The 23,702-nt window shown below is 39.7% G+C and overlaps 1 protein-coding gene across 1 annotated transcript; it reads right to left on the minus strand.

The window, feature by feature from the left end:
• MPZL3 (myelin protein zero like 3) lies at positions 1–23,667 on the minus strand. Its single transcript, XM_020984774.2, has 6 exons — positions 23,585–23,667; positions 15,434–15,600; positions 12,465–12,675; positions 10,023–10,188; positions 5,776–5,839; positions 1–3,103 (listed from the first exon to the last, which is right to left on the minus strand). The coding sequence occupies exons 1-6, from the start codon at positions 23,655–23,657 to the stop codon at positions 3,077–3,079; spliced, it is 708 nt and encodes a 235-aa protein (XP_020840433.1). The 5' UTR covers positions 23,658–23,667; the 3' UTR covers positions 1–3,076.
• Positions 23,668–23,702: the final 35 nt, after the last annotated feature.

Genomic DNA, 23,702 nt, shown 5'->3' on the forward strand with positions numbered 1-23,702 from the left:
GAAAAGTGAAAAGGAGTTTATTGACCACATCATTGCAAATATCTACAGTGTTTACAGACAGAGGGCCATAAGTGACATTTCCACATGCAAAACCACAGGGACACACAGCAAGAACGGCAGGGCTTTATGAACAGAACTTCCCCTTTACAAGGAAAAGACAAGCAATGAAATGACTCTTCTTTAATGTCAATGTGAAGGGAAAATGTTAGCCCACTGAGTGCTATACTTGGAGTCAGGAAGCCTTTGGTTCGGACACTTACAAGCTGTGTGACCCAGAGTAAATAACTTAACCTCTCTGTGCCTCAGTTTTTTCACCTGTAAAGGAGGGGGCTGGACTACACAACCTCCAAGGTCCCTTCCATCTCTAAATCCCTCTGGTCCTCTTGAAGCTCACCATTTGCAAATGATTAGATCACATATGAGGACATTCAGGACAAGGGTTTCCACACCAATATTCAGGTAGTGGCTTTTGATTTTGGGTTGGGGTTTTTTTGTTGTTGTTGTTTAAAAAAACAGAAAATAAGACACAAGTAACTCACTCTCTTGAAGCACCAGTGCCTATTCCCAGTGCTGGTAAAGAAAGAGCTGTTTCCCAAGTTACCTGATGCAATCAGATATACAGGAAACCTCAGGCCCTTTCCTCTAAAGCACATATTTAGTCACAAACTCAATGACTCTTGGTAAAAGAAATTCAGAAAACAAAGATGGTAATATACCATGAAGCAGAGGCTATTTTAGAAAGACCACCCCTGCATAAAGCTTGCCAGTGGTAAATTCCCATTCTAGAAAAAGTTTCTCTCTGACTGCTCTGATAGGAATCTAAAAATAAAACTTTAGGAGGTATAAAAACAGCACAGGATAATGGTATCTTTTATTCGCCCCTAAAGAAGGCAAGTATATACTTCTCAACAGTTCTTAGAAGAGAGAGGCTATAGGACAGACTTCACAGGAGTAATGAAGAAATTGATAGCAGCTTTTTATACCCTGTGATAATACCACAACCAGACAGAAAAAGCCTCAATGCTCAACTTACCCCTTATCATGAAGGACTCTACTGTTCAGTCATTCTAAAAAGAGAGGCCTTGGTCCAAATCGTGATTAAGATTGTAAAATAATACTATTGAGCATTGATACAGGACTGTTCATCCAAGAATCACAAACATACCTCACTGAATTCATCCTCAGCCCTGCAAGGAAGGTATAAGATGACCCAATCAAAATGGGCTTTCATTTAAAAGGATATGGCTTTAACTGGGTCATCCTGAAGCATTATTCACCTTCTCAGATTCTGAGGTCTCACAAAATGCTTACATTACAGCTAGGAACACCTAAAAAGTTCAGTATTTAAGAGTGAGAAAGAGCTTCATTAGATCGACCCTGAAATCAATTATCACACAGTCCAAGAAACTGTGAAGCTACAGGAACAGGCACAGTTATAGAAAAAAAGCAAACTGCTAGTCCAAACAGCTAGTTTAGCTGGAAGGTTTGTGTGACCTTATTGGTAAGTGGCAACCTCAGTTAAGTCACCAGATTTTCTTATTTGTAAAACAATTTAACCAAGGAGGGTTGGATAAACCAATGGGGCAGACCACAATGTTTCTGATCTCATTCTCTGCCTTAAAAAAAAAAAACCAATAACAACAAAAATTGATCTGGGCTAAAAATCTAAGAAGAGGAAGAGAACAGTGGGTTTTAATGTCACATATTTTGTAGAGTGCCAGAACTTGGAAAACACCAGAAGCACCAAATCAATTAAAGAAGAAAGGACAAAAATGGAAAGCGCTTTTTTGAATCAAAAAAAGAGAAAACAACCTACCTCTGGATTGCTGAAATATACTACCAACTTATGGCACACATATTTCTTAAAGTCTTATGACAGATCTAAAATGTATTTTTCTATATATGGAAAAAAGATGTAAAACCTACAGCGCATAAAATATGTGCATTTCATTTGGCTTAACTGTCATGCACTAGAGAATTAAGACAGGACATAGAGCACAAAGAAGGAAGAAGACAGAATGGGAAAGTCTGGGTTCTGTGCAGCTCTAGTCTGTACTCATTCCTGATTCAAAAGATCTTCTGCAATGACATCTGAAACAATTAATAGTGTGCATATTTTGTGCATTTTGAAAATCATCAACTCTGAGAGGTTAGATGTTACCATTTAAAATAGAAGCTATAATAACCTACAATTTCATACTGGAAAACTTCCAAAGAGTTTTTTCAGCCTCTGGCCCTAAAAGTCAAGAGGCAAAACAAAAAGTAGCTGAGGGTACAAGGAAATGTGACAATAAGATATTACCCATAACAACCCCAGCCCAATTCTGGTCTAGCAAGCCAGAAGAAATTAATTCCATTGCCCCACTACTCTTTTCCTTGAACATAAATTGATAACATTTAACATGAAAAAATATAGTATTGAAACAAAGCAGAATTTGCCTAATCTTACATGATTACAGCTTATACAACCCAAATCATCTTGAGATTATAATACACAATGGAATTTTACAGCTCCAGTAAAAGGAGAGAAATAAACAGTGATTACTGTTCAATTAGTAGCTCCAAAAACTGACCAAGCAAAACACTAGCACAAATATCTTCCCCAGACAGTTAGGAATAAAAGGATGCTACAGATGACATTCTTTTGAAAGAAACAATCCTCTGTAGTCAGTAAATAACAAATATTTATGATTCTCCCTCAAAGAACTGGAAGAAAACATACAACGTGTAGAGTGCAACACAGACAATATATATCTTCCTATTCAGGAAAATAATTCCTCAGTCCAACCATAACTTACTAAACTAGAGTAAGTAGGAGCTCTACTTTTGATGCATCTCTTCTATTAAGGTCTTAAAACATTTTATAAATACAAAAAGAATATTTCTTCAATAAATAAAAAATTACTGGACAGTCTTGACTACTGAACTCCAGGTTCCTCCAACATGGCTTTCCATCATGGCAGTCCAAGTCAACTACAATCACACACAAAACTTCAACAAATAAAGGAACAGGACTTCTGTGCAGATCAAACAGATGATTCTTGAGTTCTGAAGCCAGGCAGTCTTTAAACTGTCATCAATATGCTTCTTCAAAGTCCGAATCCTAAATGGAGAAAAACCATGGATATGGTATGTACTGAGATATAACACAGAAGCCAAAAACCATGTAGCAGAGACAGTACTTCAACAAATTAAGTCAAAAAACTCAAAAGTTTTTCCCAGATTATGGCTTAGTCACTATCTTGCACAACTTCCATGCATGGAAATTACCATTAGGTAAATGAGAGCCAAATCTCTAAGCAACAGACACCTGCCATCTCCATTTCTGCCTCAAAGGCTTTCCAGCCTAGAATGATGCTTTCGTATTTACAAAGGTTGTCCCAAAAGTCTTAGTGAAGTTTTATGTTTCAACAGCATAAAAAATTCTGGCAAGAGGAAGAGAACAGTGGGCTTTAATGTCACATATACTGGGGAATGCCAGAACTTGTAAAACCCCAGAGGCAACAAATCAGAAACAACAGAAGGCGCAAAAAATGGAAAGGGTTTTTCTGAATACTAAAACTGAGCTACAAAGAGCTACTGAAATATACTGAAACCTTTCTTCATATGGCACACATATTTCTTAATGTCTTCTGGCTGATCTAAAATGTATTTTTAGGCTTTAAAAGCTTAAAACTTAGTAAGGCTTTTGGGACATCCTGTATATTCAAACTCAAATTTATACTGCACATAATCAAGATTGTAGACACATATTCATTTCAAATTATCAAAATATTTCATTCAAATGTGTCAGCATCACAACCCTTCAACTGCAACATCTCTGACCTTCATTTTATTTTTTAATTTATTTTTCAATTAATTTATTTATTTTTAGTTTTCAACAATCACTTCCATAAGCTTTTGAGTTTTAAAATTTCTCCTCCTCCCTCCCCAAGACAGCATGCAATCCGATAGAGGCTCTACATATACATTCCTATTAAACATATTTTCATATTAGTCATGTTGTAAAGAAGAATTAGAACCAATAGGAGGAACCACAAGAAAGAAGAAACAAAACAAAACAGAAGTAAAAAAAAGAACAAATAGTATGCTTCGATCTGCATCCAAACTCCATAGTTCTTTCTCTGGATATGGATAGCATTTTCCATCATGAGACTTTTGGAGATGTCTTAGATCCTTGCATTGCTGAGAAGGTTAAGTCTATCATTATTAGTTATCACACAATGTGGCTCTAGTGTGTACAACGTTCTCCTGGTTCTGCTCACTTCACTTAGCATCAGTCCATACAAGTCTTTCCAGGTTTTTCTGAAGTCTGCTTGCTCATCATTTCTAATAGCACAACATTATTCCATTACATTCATATACCACAACTTGTTCAGCCATTCCCCAACTGATAGGCATCCCCTCGATTTTCAATTCTTCACCATCACAGAAAGAGTTGCTATAAATATTTTTGTACATGTGGGTTGACATTCATTTCAGATATTATGCTTAGTTTGACAGGGAAAAGGAAGAGAAGATTAATTGAGAATTTTAAAGCATAGAGCACTACAGGGGGTATAGAGGTGGGGCAACACAGCCAAATCCTGCTAAGTGCTGATCTGGGTCATACATTTGAGAAGGAAAAACTTCAAACCCTATACTACTAGGTGCATGCCTTACTTAGAGTGTAAATTTGGTTTCCTAACATTTCCATGTCAGAGAGCCAGCTATCACTGCATAAAAAATACTGGAACAACCAAGCAAACCCATCATGAGTCACAAGCGCTAGGATGATAGGGACAGCAGCCTTTCCCTTTTGAGTTAAAAAGACAAAGCACCAGCTTTCTGACCCCTAATGGGGAGCTCACCTGGTGAAAGTCTATCCATGCTACACAAGGTGCAGAGACAGATCTTTCTGGACACAGACTGTGGATTTGTTCATTTTGCTTGACCATGGGTTTTTTGTTTGTTTGTTTGTTTTTGTTTTGTTTTGTTTTAATTTTCTTTCTCTTAGTTGGGTAGTAATAGTAATGCAAAAATAAATAAATAGCCATTGAAACATTTTAAAAACTCTATCCAAGCTACCTAAATGATCACAAGATATCAAGTAATTGTGGGAGAAAAAGAAAAACCAAATGCAGCACCAAAGCCAGGAGAGAACTATACACCCTCCGCCAATGTCAATCACCCTAAGTACGGCAAGTGAAGAGACTAAGCAGCTATAGAGGATGGGGTTTAAACAAAGGTGTGCATGACACAGATGAGCCAGGGGAGGAGGGGGGGATGTTCTCTTCTCCACATTTCCTCTGGCTAGTAAGGCAGAAGAGAGAAAAGGCATGGTGATATAGATAGTAAATTGCATTCAGAGTCACACTGTTTGGATTCCAGGGCCTAAATCATCTACCTAACCAGCCTTTTGATCCAGAACAAATCACTTAACCTTAATGAGAAGTCCCCTCATCTGTGAAATAGGAATACCGCTTGGACCATCCACTTCATCAGGCTGTTAAGGGGATTAAATAAAATGCTGGATAGAAAGCCACAGAAAGAATAAAGAGTTATCTAAATGTGAGTTACTCATTTGCAGGGAATGCTCCACAGAAGCACTACCAGGGCCATTTTATGTCCACAGAACAGGGGTAGAAGTTGAGGTGGGTAGGGTTGATAGGGGTTTCCTGAGGCCACAATTCTTTCAAAGACCCCACCTGCATTATCTCAGCTAATACCACAGCACAATGTTTCCTCAAAGAGCGGAAAAGTTAAACAGACAGGTAAGTGGAAGAAATTGCTTACCAGGCATTCAGCACAACGGGTACAAAGTCTTCTCATGCAGCCTTCATCTTCTCCCTGGTCAGTGCTGTAAAAAAAAGAAGTGGGCAGAATTAGTCAAAATGCCCATTACCAACCTTTGTAAACTCCCCAAAATAACAACAACAATAACTAATGTTGTTACTGTTCAGCTGTGTCTGACTCTTTGTCACTCTATTTGGGGTTTTCTTGGCAAAGTTACTGGAGTGGTTTACCATTTCCTTCTCCAGCTCATTTTACAGATGAGGCAAACAGGGTTAAGTGACTTGCCAGGGTCACACAGCTAATAAGTATCAGGGCTGGATTTGAACTCAGGTCTTCCTGACTCCAGGCTTGGCAGTCTATTCATTGAACCACCCAGCTGCCCCAAATATATACAGCACTAATGTAGCACTTTAAGGTCTGCAAAGTGCTTTGAAAACATTTTCATTTTATCTTCACAACAACCCTGGGAGGTAGGTACTATTATTATCCCCATTTTAAAGATGAGGAAACTAAGACAGAAAGAGGAAAGTTAACTTGCCCAGGGTCTCATAGCTAGTAAGTTCCTGGATCCAGATTTGAACTCAGGTCTTCCTGACTCTGTGTCCAGCACTCTCTCTACTGTGCCACCTATGTGGCTCAAGTAAAGGGCCATATCTGTTTACTTGGGTCTTCTACATTGTTCAGTAAAGCACAACACTTGTGTAAGAATATATTAAATGCTATCTGATTGTGATGATGATATAAATTCATTCTAATTACACTCTTGCTGACCAAAAGCAGGACTTCTTCACCAGATCTAATGGTCTTTTCTCAGTCTTCATCCTTCCTGACCTCTCTGTCGATCACCTCCTCCTCAATACTCTCTTCTCTCTCCACTTTTTGGTGACACTGCTCTCTCCTGGTTCTCCTCTCACCTTCTCTGAGTTCTCTGCTGAATCCTCATATAGATCACAGCCACTAACATAGGTGTCCTCCAAGGTTCTGGCCTAGGCCTTCTTTTCTTCTCTTTACATACTATTTGCTGATGATCTCATCAGTTCCCATCTCTATGCTAATTCTCAAATCTACTTATCCAGCCCTAGCCTCAATCCTAACCTCTAGTCTAGAGTTTCCAGCTGCATAGTGGACATCTCTAAGTAGATGTCTTAGCCCAGCACTGAACTCATTATCTTTATCCCCATGCCCTCCCCTTTTCCAAACTTTCCTATCACTGTTGAGAAGACCACTATCCTCCCAGTCACCTAGCTTCACAATTGAGATGTCAGCCTCAACTCTTCACTCTCTCCTACCCCCCAAAATCGAATCTGTTATCAAGCCTTGCTTATTTTACCTTTGTAGCATCTCTCATCATCACTTCTGACACTGCTACCACCCTGATACAGGCCTTTAACACTGAAGCCTAGACTATTGCAGCAGCCTTTTAGTTAGTTTTGTGCCTCTCCCCATTTCAGTCTATTCTCAATTCAACTGTCAAAGTGACCTGCCTAAAGCGATGATCTGACCGTATCACCCCTCCCTAGTCAATCAATTACAGTGACTCCCTATCACCTCCAGGATCAAATAAAAAAATCCTCTGGTGTTCAAAGTCCTTTATAACCTGATCTCGCCTTCAATTATAGTCTTCTTATACCTTACTCCACCCCCGCCCCCATCCTACCCCACACCACTACATAATCTTGGATCCAGTGGAACTGGCCTCCTGGCTCTTCCTCAAATGTGACACTGCATGTCTATTCTCTGGTCAATGTGACTGGCTATTTCCCATGTCTGTAATTCACTCCTTCCTCATCTGTGTTTCCTGGACTCCCCAGCTTCCTTTAAGTCTCTTACAGGATCCTGATCCTATGCTAGTGCCTTCCCTCTACCAATTATCTCCAATTTAACTTGTATTATCTTGTTTGTACACAGCTGTTTGCATGTTGTCTCTCCTGTTAGACTGTGAGTTCCTTGAGAGCAGAGACTATTGTTTGTCTTTCTTTGTACTCTCAGTGTTTAGCACAATGCCTGGCACCTAGTAGGCATGTCATAAATATGTATTCACCGACTTGGCTGACATCTAAATCAGCTCTTCTGAGGCAGCTAGGTGACACAATGGATAAAGCACTACGCCTGGAGTAAGGAAAAGCTGAGTTCAAATTGAGCCTCAAACCCTTATTAGCTGTATGACCTTGGGAAAGACATTTAACCTCTGTTTGCCTCAGTTTCCTCAACTGAAAAATGAGAATTATAATAGCACCAATATCACAAGAGTTGTTGTGAAAATCAAATGAGTTAATATTTGTAATAAGTGTTCACAGTGCTGGGCACTACTGGTTAATAAACTTATTAAAACATTTTTATGCCAACTAGGTGGGGCAGTGGATAAAGTGCTAGGCCTAGAGTCAGGAAGACCTGAGGACATACCTAGACTCAGTTACTTCTTTGCAATGTGTCCCCCCAAGTCACTTAATCTCTATCTGCCTCAGTTCTCTTAACACTAAAATAAGGATAATAGCACCTACCTCAAAGGGTTGTTGAGAAGAGCAAATGAGATAATATTTGTAATATTATTTGAAAATAATATTAGTATAGTGCCTATTAATAAATGCTTACTCCATTCCATTCTTACATCCTTAGTAGTGTTTATAAGTTCAATCAACCAACTCTTTTATTAAGCATCTATTGGGTACTCAACACTGCTAGACATTTGAGATACAAATAAAAAAGTGAGCCGATTCTTGCCCTTAGGAAGCTTTCATTGCAGTAAAGGGACTCAAGATGATGGGGAAGCAGTAACAACAAGGGACATCAGACGAGGCTTCTAGAAGGAGATGATGGCTGAGCTAACCCTCAAAGAGAGATAAGAGTTACAAGGATTGGAATTGGGGACAAATTATTCCTAGTAGAGGAGAAAATCTGGGCAAAGGCACAAAGGAGAGCAGTGGAACGCCATGCTAGGATGCTAGGATGCCAGTTTGGCTGGACTCCCAAGCAACTGAGGGTGCCTCATGAGGAGGCTGACACAATAACAGTCTAGCGGGGAGGTGATAAGGGTCTCAACTAGAATGGTTAGAGCATTAGAGGTGAGGAGGTGAATTGATAAGACCTTACAACTTATGAAAGGGGGCAGAAGGGTGCTCAAGGGAAGTAAGTGGAAGAAAAAGGGAGATCTTGGAAAAAAAAATATTTTCTCTTCTCACTCTCTTTCTGTAACTACACATCAAACATATCAAGAGTTCCAAGAGGAAAAAAGTTAAACCAGGTGATTTTCCTGTTATTAAATTAATCATTTTAATCTGTTTTTTAAGTAGTTTGGGCTTTCTAATTTAGACTTTATAGTCAATAGCTTGTCTTTTGTGCAATTTGGTTACCAAAACAGGGAACTGAGGAAAAAACTATTTCTATCCACACTTTGTAAAAGAGTTCCCAACTCAAATCAATCAATTGATCAACATTAATTAAGCACCTCCTGTGTGCCAAACGCTGAGAATATAAAAAGAGGCAAAAGGCAGTCCCTTCCCTCAAGGAACTTACAATCTAGTGAGGAAGACAGCATGCAAACAGATAAATGCAAAGCAAGCTATGTACAGGATAAATAGGAAATAACTAACAAAAAGCAGGCACTAGAATTAAGAGGGATTGGGAAGGCTTTCTGCAAAAGATGGGGTTTTAGTTGAGACTTAAAGGAAGCTAGTAGAGAAGTCAGCAAGCAGAGTGGAGGAGGGGAGAGCATTCCCAGCATGAGGAACAGCCAGAGAGAATGCCCAGAACCAAGAGATGGAGTGTCTTGTTTGTGGAACAGTCAGACAGTCACTGACAGTGGAATGAAGAGTATGTATTGGGGAGTAAGGTGTAAGAAGACTGGAAAAGGAAAACGGAGCAAGGGCTTTGAATGCCAAACAGAGCATTTTATATTTGATCCTGGAGGTGACAGGGAGCAATTGAAGTTTAATGAGTAGGGAGGGGAGGGTGACATGGTCAGACTTTTACTTCAGGAAATACCCTAACCACCCCAAACTCTGTTTCCTAAAAGACAAAATAAAACCAAACCAGGATACATAAATTTTATTTGTAACCATCCCCATGAAAGGCCTTTTCTTAGCTATCCTCAGCACCAGAATAAAAAGAAACTTTAAAATGAAGCTTCACAAGCATAAGTGAACCAGGTCTGGGAGAAAGAAAGAGATACTTAAGGCTTGGGTTATTGAATATTCCCCACCAAGCAGGACTAATAAAAGGAAATGAGCCTCAGCTCCAGCCAAACTTACTCATCTGAAACTTCAATGGATGATTTTTTGTAGCCAGACTTGCTCTTCTTCTTTAGCCCAGCAGACTTCCTCCCCATTCTCACCAAGAGCAGGGTAACCACCACAGCTGAAGGAATGAAGACCAGGATGGACAGCAGTGCAGCAGAAGACAGCTGAATAGAAAAACCTGGGCAAAGGGAGGGGGAACAAGGGGAAAGGACCACAAGCCATTGAGTCTTTAAGAAAAGCTATCTGAATGCTATTCCCATTGGCTTTACCTAATTTGGAAGATAATGAAAAATGCTAAATAATTCATTTTAACAGGAGGAAAACCATGTACTTTTATGTATCTCTTAATAAAATAGACACATTAAAGTAACATAAATTTTGGTTAATTAACTCTCTCTGGGCCTCTGCAAAACATCAATACTCTAATACCTATGTCACAGGGTTGCTGTAAGGAGCAAATGAGATAATATATGCACAAAGTAAGTTATACATTTTACAGTAAGGGTCAGCTATTTATATTAGCTCGCTTGTTTTCAGTTTCAGTTAGTAAAATAAAGCAGTTGAACCAGACTGGGGTGGGGAACCTTCGACCTAGAGGCCACATCAAGTGCAGCTCTTTGACTGAATCCATACTTCACAGAACAAATCCCCTTAATACAAGGATTCATTCTGTAAAACTTGGACTCAGTCAAAGGCCGCACCCAAGGACCTGGAAGGCCACATGTGGCCTTGAGGCCACAGGTTCCCCACCCCTGAACTAGATGATCCAGTTCCAACTCTGAGGCACAGCTCATTATTTCTGGCTGGCCTCAGCCTCCTGATCATGACACCTCTCCCCTGTGAGTTTTCTCTCCCTTTTAAAATGTAAGGTTCACGAGGGCAGGGATTATCTCTTCTGTACTTCTATCCCCAGCACCTAGCAAAATGTCTGGCACACAGCAGGCACAACTCAATACTTTTTATTCACTCATAGAATGTTAAGGGGACATACACTGAAACTCTGTACCTGGTTCAAATTTGCTCTAGCTCTAGAGAAGCCAATCAACAACAGCCATCAGATCAAACGATAGGATATGAAAACAAGTGGGAAGGACAGTCATATCAACACTCTCACTTAGAGAGCACTTTGAGGTTTACAAAGCACCTTCCTCACAAAAACACTAACTCTAATTCTTCAACAATTCAGGCTCACAATACAGAACTCTTTTTTTTCCCCCCATATTAAATAAATCCTAGCTGGCCACTAAGAAAGAAATGACTTCCACCCCCACAGGAGGCATCCCCAGACTCCACCTCCCTTCATAAGCAAAGAACACTATTTAGCCTGAGAAGAACACAAGGGGGAAGCCTGACTATCACCTGTAAGATCTGACATTTATATAATTACCTAGAAGAGGCAGCCTAGTAAAGATAAAGTGCTCAGCTTGGAGTCACAAAGACATAGCTCCAAATCTTGCCTCTGACATTTGTTAGCTGTGTGATTCTGGGCAAGGCAATTGGCCTAAGCTAATCTCAACTAATACCTCAGTCAAATCCCTAGGACTTATTAAGTCATAGCTGGTTGCGATACTTTATTCCAACACAGATCTTTCTGGCATTTACATATTCATATATTGCTTTAAAGTTTACAGGTACTTTTCTCATAACTCTAGGAGGTTGATGCTGGCCTTTCTACCACACCACAAAGAACATCCTGCCATGGAGGAAACAGCCAGTCTGTTCCACAAGTCTTACATTCATTTCAATGTAAAAGGAGGGTGAGGTAGGAAGGTAGTGAATAGAGAGTTGGCCTCAATGTCAGAAAGACCTGAATGCCAGTTCTGACTCTGCAGTACACATAGCAGCTGTGTGAACCTGAGCAAATCACTTAACCTCTTAGAAAGGGCTGCAGGCCAATCTCTAAGACTATAACTTGCAGAGTAGCTATAGATCTGCATTAATAGGAGTTACTCCAGGGAGCTCCCTACACAGATGAAATTATTTTGGTGTTGTTGTTCAGTCATTTTTCAGTTGTGTCTTACTCTTTGTGACCCCTTTTGGGTTTTCCTGGCAAAGATACTGGAGCAGTCTGCCATATCCTTCTCCAGCTCATTTTATAGATGAGGAAACTGAGGTAAATAGGATTAAGTGACTTGCCCAGAGTCACACAGCTAATAAGCATATGAGGGCAAATTTGAATCCAGGAAGTCTTCCTGACTCCAGGCCCAGTACTCTACCCACAGCACCACCTAGCTGCCCAATGAAATCATAGGTCCAGTAAAATAAATAAATAAACAAATAAAGCTGTTAAAAGAACTGAAAAGGTTATTCAGCTTATAAATTAAAAATGAGTTTGAACCAAAATTACCCAACTACTCAATGTACTTACAAAAAAGGCTTCTAACCACCCTGATCTAGAAAAGCAGGTATAACTTCAGTGGAAGTGGGAAGGGAAGCTTTTTGCAACCCTCTTACCCCTTTCAGTGACTACAAGCTCCGTCATGGGAACATTGTGGTGGACATCTGGAGGATTCTTCACAGTGCAGCTGAATGTTCCATTGTCTCTCGTGGTTGGGTTGCTTATGCTAATGGATGCATCTCCTCGGTACACATCCCCAACCCAAAAAATTCGGTCTCGGAATGTGCCTGCTACAGTTGGGTACTGGAAAGATTGATAATGAAAAATCTAAGAAAGGAAAAAGATGGGGGTGGGGGAGTCAATTTAGAAATTGCTAAGCAAGTTAAAAGAAAAAATACAGCATAGTTGCAAGCTTCCCCATCCCCCCTGCCCCCCCGTCCCCCAGCACCCTTCATATGGGGATTTCTAAATGCTTTAAATGTTAACATTATCTTATTAGAGATGAGTAAAGAGAACCAAGAAAACTGACCACACCAAGTCAATAAAAGAATCAGGTAAAGCATCTAAAAATTCTAAATCACTATTCCCTCAACAACTTTCCCTGAAATCCTAAAAGAGACAGTTTTTAAAGTTTCCATTTCTCTCCTGTCAGAATTAACTAAATTAGTTAGTAGGTATAATAACAGGTAACACTCCTTCCTAGTTATCTGACTTGGGAATTTATGTAAATGCCCAGTCAGGCACACCGCTGATGTTTAATAAATGCTTCCATAACTAAACCCTTATTACTTCATACTTAACAAACGGGAATATCACTACGATGCACCTACTTATGTTGGGCTGGGCAAATATTATTCATACAACGACTGCACTCTTGTACAAGGTACATATTTTTTCTTCATTTGTTTATCTGATGGCAAGTTGCCTTCCCACTCAAAAATCCCGGCTGTCTTCAACTACCAAATTACCAAGAAGAAAGCAACTTTCTGGTGAGAATGGTCAGTCAAACAGTACCCATGGAAAATAGGGACTCTTGCTGTGGCCAACCTCCATGAGATTTTCAGCACAGTCTACTCTATGTTTCACCAGAATACTGAGACTTTGAAGTTCACATAACCACTGAGAGAGATGACAGATAGAACTTCATACTTTGCTCAATAATCAGTCTGACTTAACCCTGACTAACAAAACATTACTGCTTCAATTACTCATGTGATATAGCCACCTCTTCTTTTTTAAATTGTAAAAGCCCATTAATTCCAGCTTTACTAAACTCTCTTTTAAAAACAGCACTACGTGAGGTCTGTTTTGGTTAAGATTTTCTGACCCCTGTTACCCAAAGGGTCAGAATATATGACCAAACAAGTGATACAGAGCATTACAGGATGTAAAATGGACAATTCTAGTTATATTAAATTTAAAAGATTTTGCACAGACAAAACCAATGCCACCAAGATTAGAAGGAAAGCAGGAAACTGGGGTGGGAGGGGGGAGATTTTATAGTAAATTTCTCTGATAAAGGCCTCATTTCTCAAATATTTAGAGAACTCAATCAAATGTATAAGAATATGTCACTCCCCAATTGATAAATGGTCAAAGGATATGAACAGGCAGTTTCAGATAAAAAAAATCAAAGCTATCTACAGTAATATGAAAAAAATGCTCTAAATGACTACCGATTAGAGAAGTGCAAATTAAAACAACTCTGAAGTACCGACCTTATACCAATCAGAATGGTTAAAATGACAGAAAAGAAAAATGACAAATGTTGGAGGGAATGCAGAAAAATTGGGACACTAATGGACTTTTCATGGAGTTGTGAAGTAATCCAACCAGTCTGGAGAACAATTTGGAACTATGCCCAAAAGGCTATAAAACCGTGAATACCCTTTGCTCTAGCAATGCCACTACTAGGTCTCTTCCCCAAAGAGATCAAAGAAAAAGGAATAGAAACTGTATGTACAAAGATATTTATAGCAGCAATTTTAGTTGTAGAAAAGAACTGGAAATTGAGAGTTAGCCCATCAATTGGGGAATGGCTGAAAAAGCTGTGGTATATGATTGTGATGGAATACTACTGTGCTATCAGAAATGACAAATGGCAAGCAAGAAATGACAAACAAGAAGTATGAAAAAAAAGAGATGACAAATATTACCTAACTTCCTTCACTGAACCTCTATTTGCCTTCCTACCTCTACCCCATGCAGCAGGCAGGCATAAACTCTTTAAAGCTTATGGCTTTAAACTAAAGAAAGAGCAAAAGCCCTGACAGTAAAGAAAGGAGGATGAGCAAATTTGGGACATTTTTAAAAAGAACAGTTTTACATACAGCTGCAAAATTAATATTCGTGCCCCTCATAGGCTAAGGATATTTCTGAAAGCACAAAGAGAAAGTTTTATGGCATTTACTATCTTCAATTGGACATTTACAATGGGATTCAAACATATGTAAATTACATACATATAACTAGAGTTCATTAAACAGCCCAAATTATAAGACCATCTGCCACTGACAGCACCTACCAAATTGAGCTATACATATGCTGCCACCATTCTCTTCAAAGGAGAATGTGTAAATCAGTGTAGATGCTGTACACACCGGGAGAAAGTGCCAAGATCAGCCCACAGGGCAAGGAGCAGAGAGCACATTTAACAGAGTCACACAAACAGATCGGCCCACATGAGACAACTAAAGGTAACAGAAAGGGTATAGCCTTCACAGATAGAAAATGGAAAATCGTTAGCAGGAGCTACAGAATGAATTCTCTTTAAATTAGTTTATGTTTATATCCAACAGCCCAGATAGCACCCTTTAAGTATATTAAATCTGAAAATGAAGTTATAAAATCATGAAATAAAAAGGAAGAAAAGAGAATCACATTTCCTATGAGTCTCTAATAACTGATTTACAAGACTCCTAAAGTTCAAGAAGGAAAATACAGGGATTGGCATATCAAAAGGTAGGTTATCCCCTGAAACAAATTAGGTGGCTATATTGTTACTGATATGCTCATTCCAAAAGGAGAAAGTTCAAAGTTGGTCTGCCCTGTTTAAACTCAGCTGGAACGTCCCAAAGCAACTTACTGTCTCTGTGCGACTGCTGGTAGGAGATCGGTAAGTCCAGTCTATTGTGAGCTTGTCAGAGACAGGAGAAGAAGACCTGAAGGTGCACTTCAGCTTGATACTTTCTCCAATATAACCTCGAACATGGGCATCTGCTTTAATCTCCAATGAAAGGGCTGTGTAAACACCTAAATAAAGGAAGCCAAAATATTTATAAATATATTTATCTGGGAAGAGGAGACAGATATAAGTAAAGGCTCCTATTACGAATTTGATAAAGAGGAAAACAAATGTAACCTTGTTCAGTCACTTAGGACCTTGTAAGCCTGAGCCAGTTACTTGACCTCTCTGTGCCTCAGTCTCCTTATCTGTAAAATGAAAGGGTTTGACTAGAAGACTTCCAAGCCACCTTCCAGCTCAAAAATCTACATTCTGATTATTAAGGCTCTTGATAAAAACATGGAACAACAGATTTGCCTTCTCATGGAATGGGGTGTGGGGTGATATTGTAACCCACAAGCATACTTTATCACCACTACAAGTTTAAACAATGAACCATATGCTGAACTAAACATGCAAAGCCTGGTTACTGACTAGAGTATAGACTTGTAGCTAAATTGAGCAGAAACAAATGTATCCACATAGTCTTGACTCAAAAGAGAGTATTAGAATGGTGAAAATGGAGAGTGGAGACAATTAGAATGGTGCCAGCTTTTAATGAAGAAAGGATTTTCTGCCTTGAGAAAGAATCTACAAACTCAGAACAGAAAAATCTTTGAAAAATCTCACACACTGGGGCAGCTAGATGGCGCAGTGGAGAGAGCACCGGCCCTGAAGTCAGGAGGACCTGAGTTCAAATCAGAACTCAGACCAAACACTTGACACTTACTAGCTGTGTGACCCTGGGCAAGTCACTTAACCCCAACTGCCTAAAAAAAAAAAACCTCACAGAATTTATTCTGGCTGTTCTTTATCAAAGAGCTAATAAGTCAGTCATAAAAACAGTAATGAAAAAAACAATAATTTCAAATGGAATTCTAAAATGAAATGGATTCTTTATATCTTTGTAAACCATCTCTACAGGCTCACTTCTTCCAAGCTTACCTAATAGTAAAACATTTTACTTCTCCTCTCTCAAAAAAAAATTGGCACTGCCTTCTGACTTCAGATGTGGCTAGTAATCCATCTTCCACTAAAGAGCCATCTATTTATAAAAGCAGATAAACTGTTCTTTATTCTTTCTGATTCTCATGGCCTGCCCTGAGCTATTCCCCATATCAGTCTCTGTATGCTTTTCTTCCCGTTCCTTCCTCCCACTCTCCCTCTGTTAACTCCTCACATACTGTGAACACAGTAGTCACACATACCTAACTCTTTTCATTTAAATTTCATTAAACACAAATTTACACATTTGTATGCTTTTCTCTAGACAAGCCCATTTGTTCACATTCATTTCTAAAGAAAGATTATCAAGTCTAGGCTCTTGATTAATACAAATATGACTAATGCCAAGTACAACATTGTTTCCTTTATAATAGTACTATGGGGGGGGAGCAAATAATTGGCATGGGAATCTCCAATGTATCCTGCAGAATAATGCTAGTTTAATCTTCCTATAATCAATTAATTAATAAACATTTATTAAACACTATGTGGCAGACACTATGCTAAGCACTGGGGAGATAAAGAAAAAGCAAAAAACAGTCCCTGGACTAAAGAGGGGTGCGTGTGTGGTAACCCTTAGAAGGGATAAGACCAGAAGCTAGTGTGGCCAGGAAAGACCTCCTAAAGAAGATGGTATTTGAGTTGAATATTAGAGGAAGCTAGGGATTAGAAGAAGCAAAACAAGGAGGGTAAGCATTCCAGAGACAGCCAGTGCAAAAACACAGAGCTGGGAGATGGAACAGAACAGCAAGTAGCCAGCAAAACTGCACAGTAGATTACCTGGAAGGGGGTATTATGTAACAACTCTAGAAAGCTAGGAAAAGTTTTAGATGGCAGAGAAGTTTATATTTTATCTTAGAGGTAATAGGGAGCCATTGAAGTTTCCTTTGTTAGGGGGAGAGGGCAGCAAGCATAATCAGACTTGGATTTTAGGAAAATCACTTTGGCAGCTAGGAGAGAATTGATTGGGGTAAAGACAGATTTGAGGCAGGGAGATTAAGCAGAAGGATGTGGCAATAAATCAGCTGAGGAATGAGAAGGTTCTGAAATAGGGGGGTGTATAGATGAGTGAGGAGGAGACATACAGGAGATATGTTACGGAAACAGAAATGATAAGATCTGCCAACTCATTGAACTATATGAGGTGAGGGAGAGTGAGGAGCCAAGGATAAGCCAAGGTTGATTGGTGACTAGAAGGGGGTGGTGCCCTCAACAGTAATTGCAAAGTTCAAAACAGAAGTGGGCAGGAAGATAATGAGTTCTATTCTGGTCATATTGAGTTTGAGATGACTACAGGACATCTAATTTGAGATGTCCAAGAGGCAGTTCATAATATAGGACATCTAGGAGTCATCTATATGGAGATGATAATTGAACACATGGGAGCAGATAAGATTACCAAGCGAAAGCCTAAAGGGAGAAGACAGCCCAGGGTGGAGCCTCGGGAGTATACCCACAGTTAGTGGGCATAACTAGAACGAAGATCTAGCAAATGAGATCAAGAAAGACTGGTCATGGGGCAGCTAGGTGGATAGAGCACCGGCCCTGAAGTCAGGAGGACCTGAGTTCAATTCCAGGCCTCAGACCAAACACTTGACACTTACTAGCTGTGGGACCCTGGGCAATCACTTAACCCCAACTGCCTTTAAAAAAAAAAAGAGTGGTCATAATGCAGGAGTACTAAAAAAGAGCACTGACATGAAAACCCTGAGAGGAAAGAATATCAAGGAGGAGAATGATATCAACAGGATCAAATGCTACAGAGTGGTCAAAAAAGATGAAGATTGAAAAAGGCCATTCTATATGGCACTTAAGAGGTCACCCATAACTTTGGAGAAGGCAGTTTCAGTTGGAAACGGGAAGGTTTAAAAGAGAGTGAAAGGAAAGAACGTGAAGACACCAACTATAGACAATTTATTCTGCCCCTGTCACCTTAAAAGACAACAGACGTGGCATACAATTGTAATGGAATACCATTGTGCTATAAGAAATGATGAGCACGATGATTTCAGGAAAACCTGGAATGATTTAAACAAACCGATCCAGAGTAAAGTGAGCAGAACCACTGCACACAGTAACAGCATTACTGTACAATGAACAACTGCCACTGACTTAGCGATTCTCAGCAATACAATGATCCAAGACAGTTCCAAAGGACTCGTGATGGAAAATGTCATCCACATCCAGAGAAAGAACTAATGAAGTCTGAATAAAGATAGAAGCATGCTACTTTTCACTTTATTTTTTTCTTTTGGTCTGTCTTCTTTCACAATATGACTAATATGGAAATGTTTTACATGATTGCATATTTATAAACTATATCAAATTGAGTACTGTGTCATGGAGTTCTCTCCATGAGGGAGGGAGAGAGAAAATTTGGAATTCAAAAAAATGTTTTTAATGAATGTTAAAAATTGTCCTTACATGTAACTTGGAAAAAAATATTATTTTTTAAAAAAATAAAAGACAACAGATTTTTAAAACAGCCCTGAGGTTTCACCTCACACCCAGCATTTTGGCAAAGATAAGAACAGTCACTGGTGAAGGAGTAGTTGAAAGACAGGCACCCTAATGCATTCTTGGTGGGGTTATGAATGGATATAATCCTTCAGGAAAGCAATTTGGAATTATGCAAAGACAAATACTAAACGGTTCCCAGTGATTCCACTGCTAGGCTTCTACACCCAAAGGAGGACAATGACAAAAAGAAAGGTCCTATATATACCAAAATATTTATAGTAGCACTTTTTGTGATAGTAAAGAACTGGAAACTAAGTAGATACCTATTCATCGGGAAGATGAATTAACAAATTGTGGTGCATGAACACAGCAGAATTACTGTGCTGGAAGAAATAACAGACAAATACAAAGCACCAAAAGACTAATGAAAAGTAAGCAGAACCAAGAAAATATACAAAACTACTCCAACGATGTAAATAGAAAGAAGAACAACAAAACAATTTAAATTGAATGCTCTGGAATGATGAGCAAACTTGACCCCAAACAATAGATATGAGAAGCCATCTTCCTTCAATCTATTTTGGAAGCAGAGACTATGGACATGTTCTACTGCATATAACATCACATTTATTTGACGTGTTGTTTAGTGTTCCAAGCTTTTTTTTTCCTTTGTTTTTCTTACTTTGTTATAAGGGATGCTTCTCTGGCATGGAGAAAAGGAAAGAACACAGTGGGAAATATAAATGATATAAAAACAAAAGAAAAAGAAAAATATTTTAAATAAAATTTTATTTTTTAAAAAATTGATAATAGAACAATACTCTTAAGTTAGGGAAAAGTCAAATGGGCTAATAATTGAACCAATCCTGTTTTCAAAGGGTGAAAAGGAAAAGCAAATAAAGAGCAGTACTGTACCAAATCTACGACTCAGGACATTTAAAACAAAAAGAAAAAAGTTCTAGAAGACAATTATCAACTTTTGTTTGAAATGGATCTGTTGCTTGCATGGCTCACATTGGTCTAATATCAGCTCTCCCTAACAACCCATCCACTCATTCACACCCTCCCCATCCCTTGTATTTTCATAAATCCTCTTCGGCAGTCCAATAACCTAGATTTCTAGTCATCAGTCAATAAAGATTTCTCAAGTGCCTGCTACATTCCAGGCACTATGCAAAGTGTAGGTCACACAAAGAAAGGTAAAAGATAGTCCCTGTTCCGGATAAGCTCAGTTTTAATGGAGACAACCTAAAAACAAACAAAGCTATGTACAGGATAAATAGGAAATAATCAACAAAGGGAAGGCCCTGGGATTAAGGAGGAATTGGGAAAGGCTTGTTGTTGGAGGTGGGATTTTAGCTGAGACTTGAGGGAAACCAGGAAAGTTAGTAGAGAGTATCAACGGTATAAAAGGCTACAGAGAAATTTAAAAAGATGAGAATTGAGGAAAAGGCTACTGGATTTGACCATTAAGAAATCACTGAGAACTATGAAGAGAGAAATTTTCATGGAAAAATGATATCAGAAGCCAGACTGCAGAGAGCTAAGAAGACAGCAAGAGGAAAGAAAGTAGAGCCACCTGCTACAAATAGCCTCAACTTTAGCCACACGAGGAGGAAAGACTGGCGATGACAGTCGGATAGAAGAATCAAGTGAGGGTTTTTTGAGGATGAAGGAGACATAGGCATGTTTGTAGACAGTAGGAAAGCAGCAATCTATAAGGAGGGATAATCAGTCAATTTAAGCACCCACTATGTGCCAGGCACTGTCCTGATGGGGATACAAATACGGGGAAAGAAAAAAAAAACACTATCTGTCCTCAAAGAGCTTACAATCTAATAGAGGAAGACAACACATAAAAGGAAGGTGAAAAGCAGGAGGAAAGAGCTGTCACCAGGAAAGGTACTCAATACAGGGGCATGATGGAAAAGTCAGAGAAGTCCCACAGTGCAGCCAGGTAAGAACTAAGACCATCTGATCTGGGCTCCCTACTTAAATGGAGGTTTGAGGAGTTCATGGTTCCACCCTCCAATCCAAGAGACAGAAGGTGGTAATGATGTGGATTACCAGGAATCTTGCAGGATGATGTGGTTTTCCCAATGAGCTTTCTAGGGCATGGTAGAAAAGTCAGAGAAGATTCAAGATAAGCAAGAGAGTAGGGATGACAGACAAAACAACCTGCTGGAGTAGATAGGAAAGAAGGGGATCAGTCGTACATTCAGGGTGGTTTGCCTTGGTAAGGGCCACCTCAGGAACAGCTAGGTGGTACAGTGGATAGAATTCCAGCCTTGGAGTCAGGAGGACCTGACTTCAAATCTAACTAACTTCAGACACATGACATTTACTAGCTGTGTGACCCTGGGCATGTCACTTAACCCCAACTGACTCACCAAAAAGGTAAGAAAAAAAGGGGGGAGCCACTTTATCATGTGAAACAGGAGCGTAAGACGTAGGGGTAAGGAGGCATCTGGGAACATGAGATGAGAAGGGAGAGGGATCTCTCAATGAATGGCCTCAACTTTTTCAGTAAAATATGAGGCAAGAAAAAGACTGAAGGAGAGGGAACCAGGGGAAGTTTGAAGTACCAATGAAGCCCACAGGTTGTCTACTGTCACTAAATAACCAGGTTCTCCTTTTTTCCAGCCTTTTCATTCATTCTGATATTAGTACCTCTTCTGACACACAACTAGCCTACTTAAACCCATAGTGTCTTTCCACAGGTCCTTTTGGTGATCCACAATTCAGCATATGATTTGTAAATCTGGATATATCAGTTGAAGTTAAAGAAACCTTGAAGTACTTGAAGTGATCTTAGAAATCAGTTTAAAATTAACTATAATTTATTTGGCAACCATCTTTTCCTTTCTTCATATCCACATTTGAACACAACCAAACACTAAGAAACTCACGTATACTAGACAACTAATGAACATTTGCTAAGTTTAAATTCGTTGAACACTTTCTGCATGAAAATAGAGACAGCATTTCCTTGTGAATTCAGAATTAGGGTAGGCTACTCCAAATACAGTATTGCAAAAGAGTTTAGTTGAAAAACTGGACACTCATGATGACACAGGTAACTGCCTGGGAGGGGTCAGGGAGTTTACAGGAAAAATGCATATTAGTCATAGGATTAAAAACTCCTCCACCTTAAACTGAGACCTAGGAAACCATGATCTTTGGATTAAGGGCCTCCTTTCAGAAATTTCTTGAGAAAAAAATTTCCCTGTTTAGCTTACAGTATTCACCTATGATTATTATTTTAACAAAAAGTATTTACTACAATTTGGATTGTCAGAGAATTGACATCTATCCTTCCAGGGATTAAATGCAACAGAAGTGGGAGGGGCAGGGAGGAAGAAGGGAGGAATGACAGTTGGGTATTTCATTCATTCACTGGGTTAAAACAAACTCTGTATACTTTTAAACTTAACTTAAACTTCTCTAAACTGAAGAATTTGGAACGGACAATAGCAATATTTTACTCCAAAGCATATTAACATTCTTCAACAAATAAAAATTAAAGTCAAATAATTTTGTTTTGTAATAGCGTCAGTAGCATTCCTTTCCCGGGTGCGGGGAAGGAAGGAAGGAAGGAAGGAAGGGAGGAAGGAAGGGAGGGAGGAAGGGAGGGAAGGAAGAAGGGAAGGAAGGAAGGAGAGAGGGAGGGAAGGGAAGGAATTTGGAACACAGGACACATATTTTCAATCTGTTAAATATCAAGGCTAATGTGTCACACAATGTTAAGGAAACTTTATTTCTATACGATGTTTTGTACATACATATATCATATTTACATATTTATACATATATATACATAATATTTTGCTGCACTATTTCAAAGCTGAAGTCCCTAATATCTGTTACAGTCATCTTCATGAGGACATTCTTACTATTTCACAGACTCAAGAAAAACAGAAACAGTAAGGATTTCCTTCCTCCAAATTCTTGGGGCTCTGAACCTTAACACGGTCCCCCCAGAAAAGTGCTCCCTTAGAAGGGAGGCGCCTGGGCTCGAATGCTGCTTCTGCCACTCTGTAATACCTGCGTTGCCTAGAGAGTTACCTAGATTACATCTGTAACATGAGACGAAATCTGCGGTCCTCAATCTTTTTCGGTCTTAGGATTCCTCGACACTTCAAATACTGGCGACCTCGGAGAGTTTTTATATTGCTAACATAAGTAGCGCCTTAGAACGAGTATTAAGAGTTTTGACACCATGAAGCCCCTGAAGGGACCCCGGGGGACACACTCTGAGGACCCGTCGATGCTTCTCGGAGCCCGCAGCCATCCAACGGCGATCACCACTGGAAGGCGGGGGGCCTTCGCCCCTACAGCAGCCGGATTTCCTCCCCATTTCCAAGTTCGGCGCACAGTCCGAAGGAGTGCTCCCCTTTAAGCTTCCCAACCACCCAGGGCCCTGAGAGGACCTGCCTCTTCAGGGACCCCCCACCCGGAAGCGGAAGAGCGACCATCTTCCTCCCCCCATACACACACACTAAAAAAAAAAACACCCGGAAGTAGGGCGCGAGCAGTCCGCGCACTCACCCTGGAAGAACAGCAGACCCAGCAGCCGGGAGAAAGCGCGGCAAGGGCCTCCAGCCGAGCCGCTTGGCTGCATCCCGGCACCGCTGCCGACACCTGCGAAAACCTTGTTTATGACTCC

The sequence above is a fragment of the Phascolarctos cinereus genome, unplaced genomic scaffold (genome assembly GCF_003287225.1).
Source record: "Phascolarctos cinereus isolate Bilbo 61053 unplaced genomic scaffold, phaCin_HiC Scaffold_726;HRSCAF=1367, whole genome shotgun sequence".
NCBI lineage: Eukaryota > Metazoa > Chordata > Mammalia > Diprotodontia > Phascolarctidae > Phascolarctos > Phascolarctos cinereus.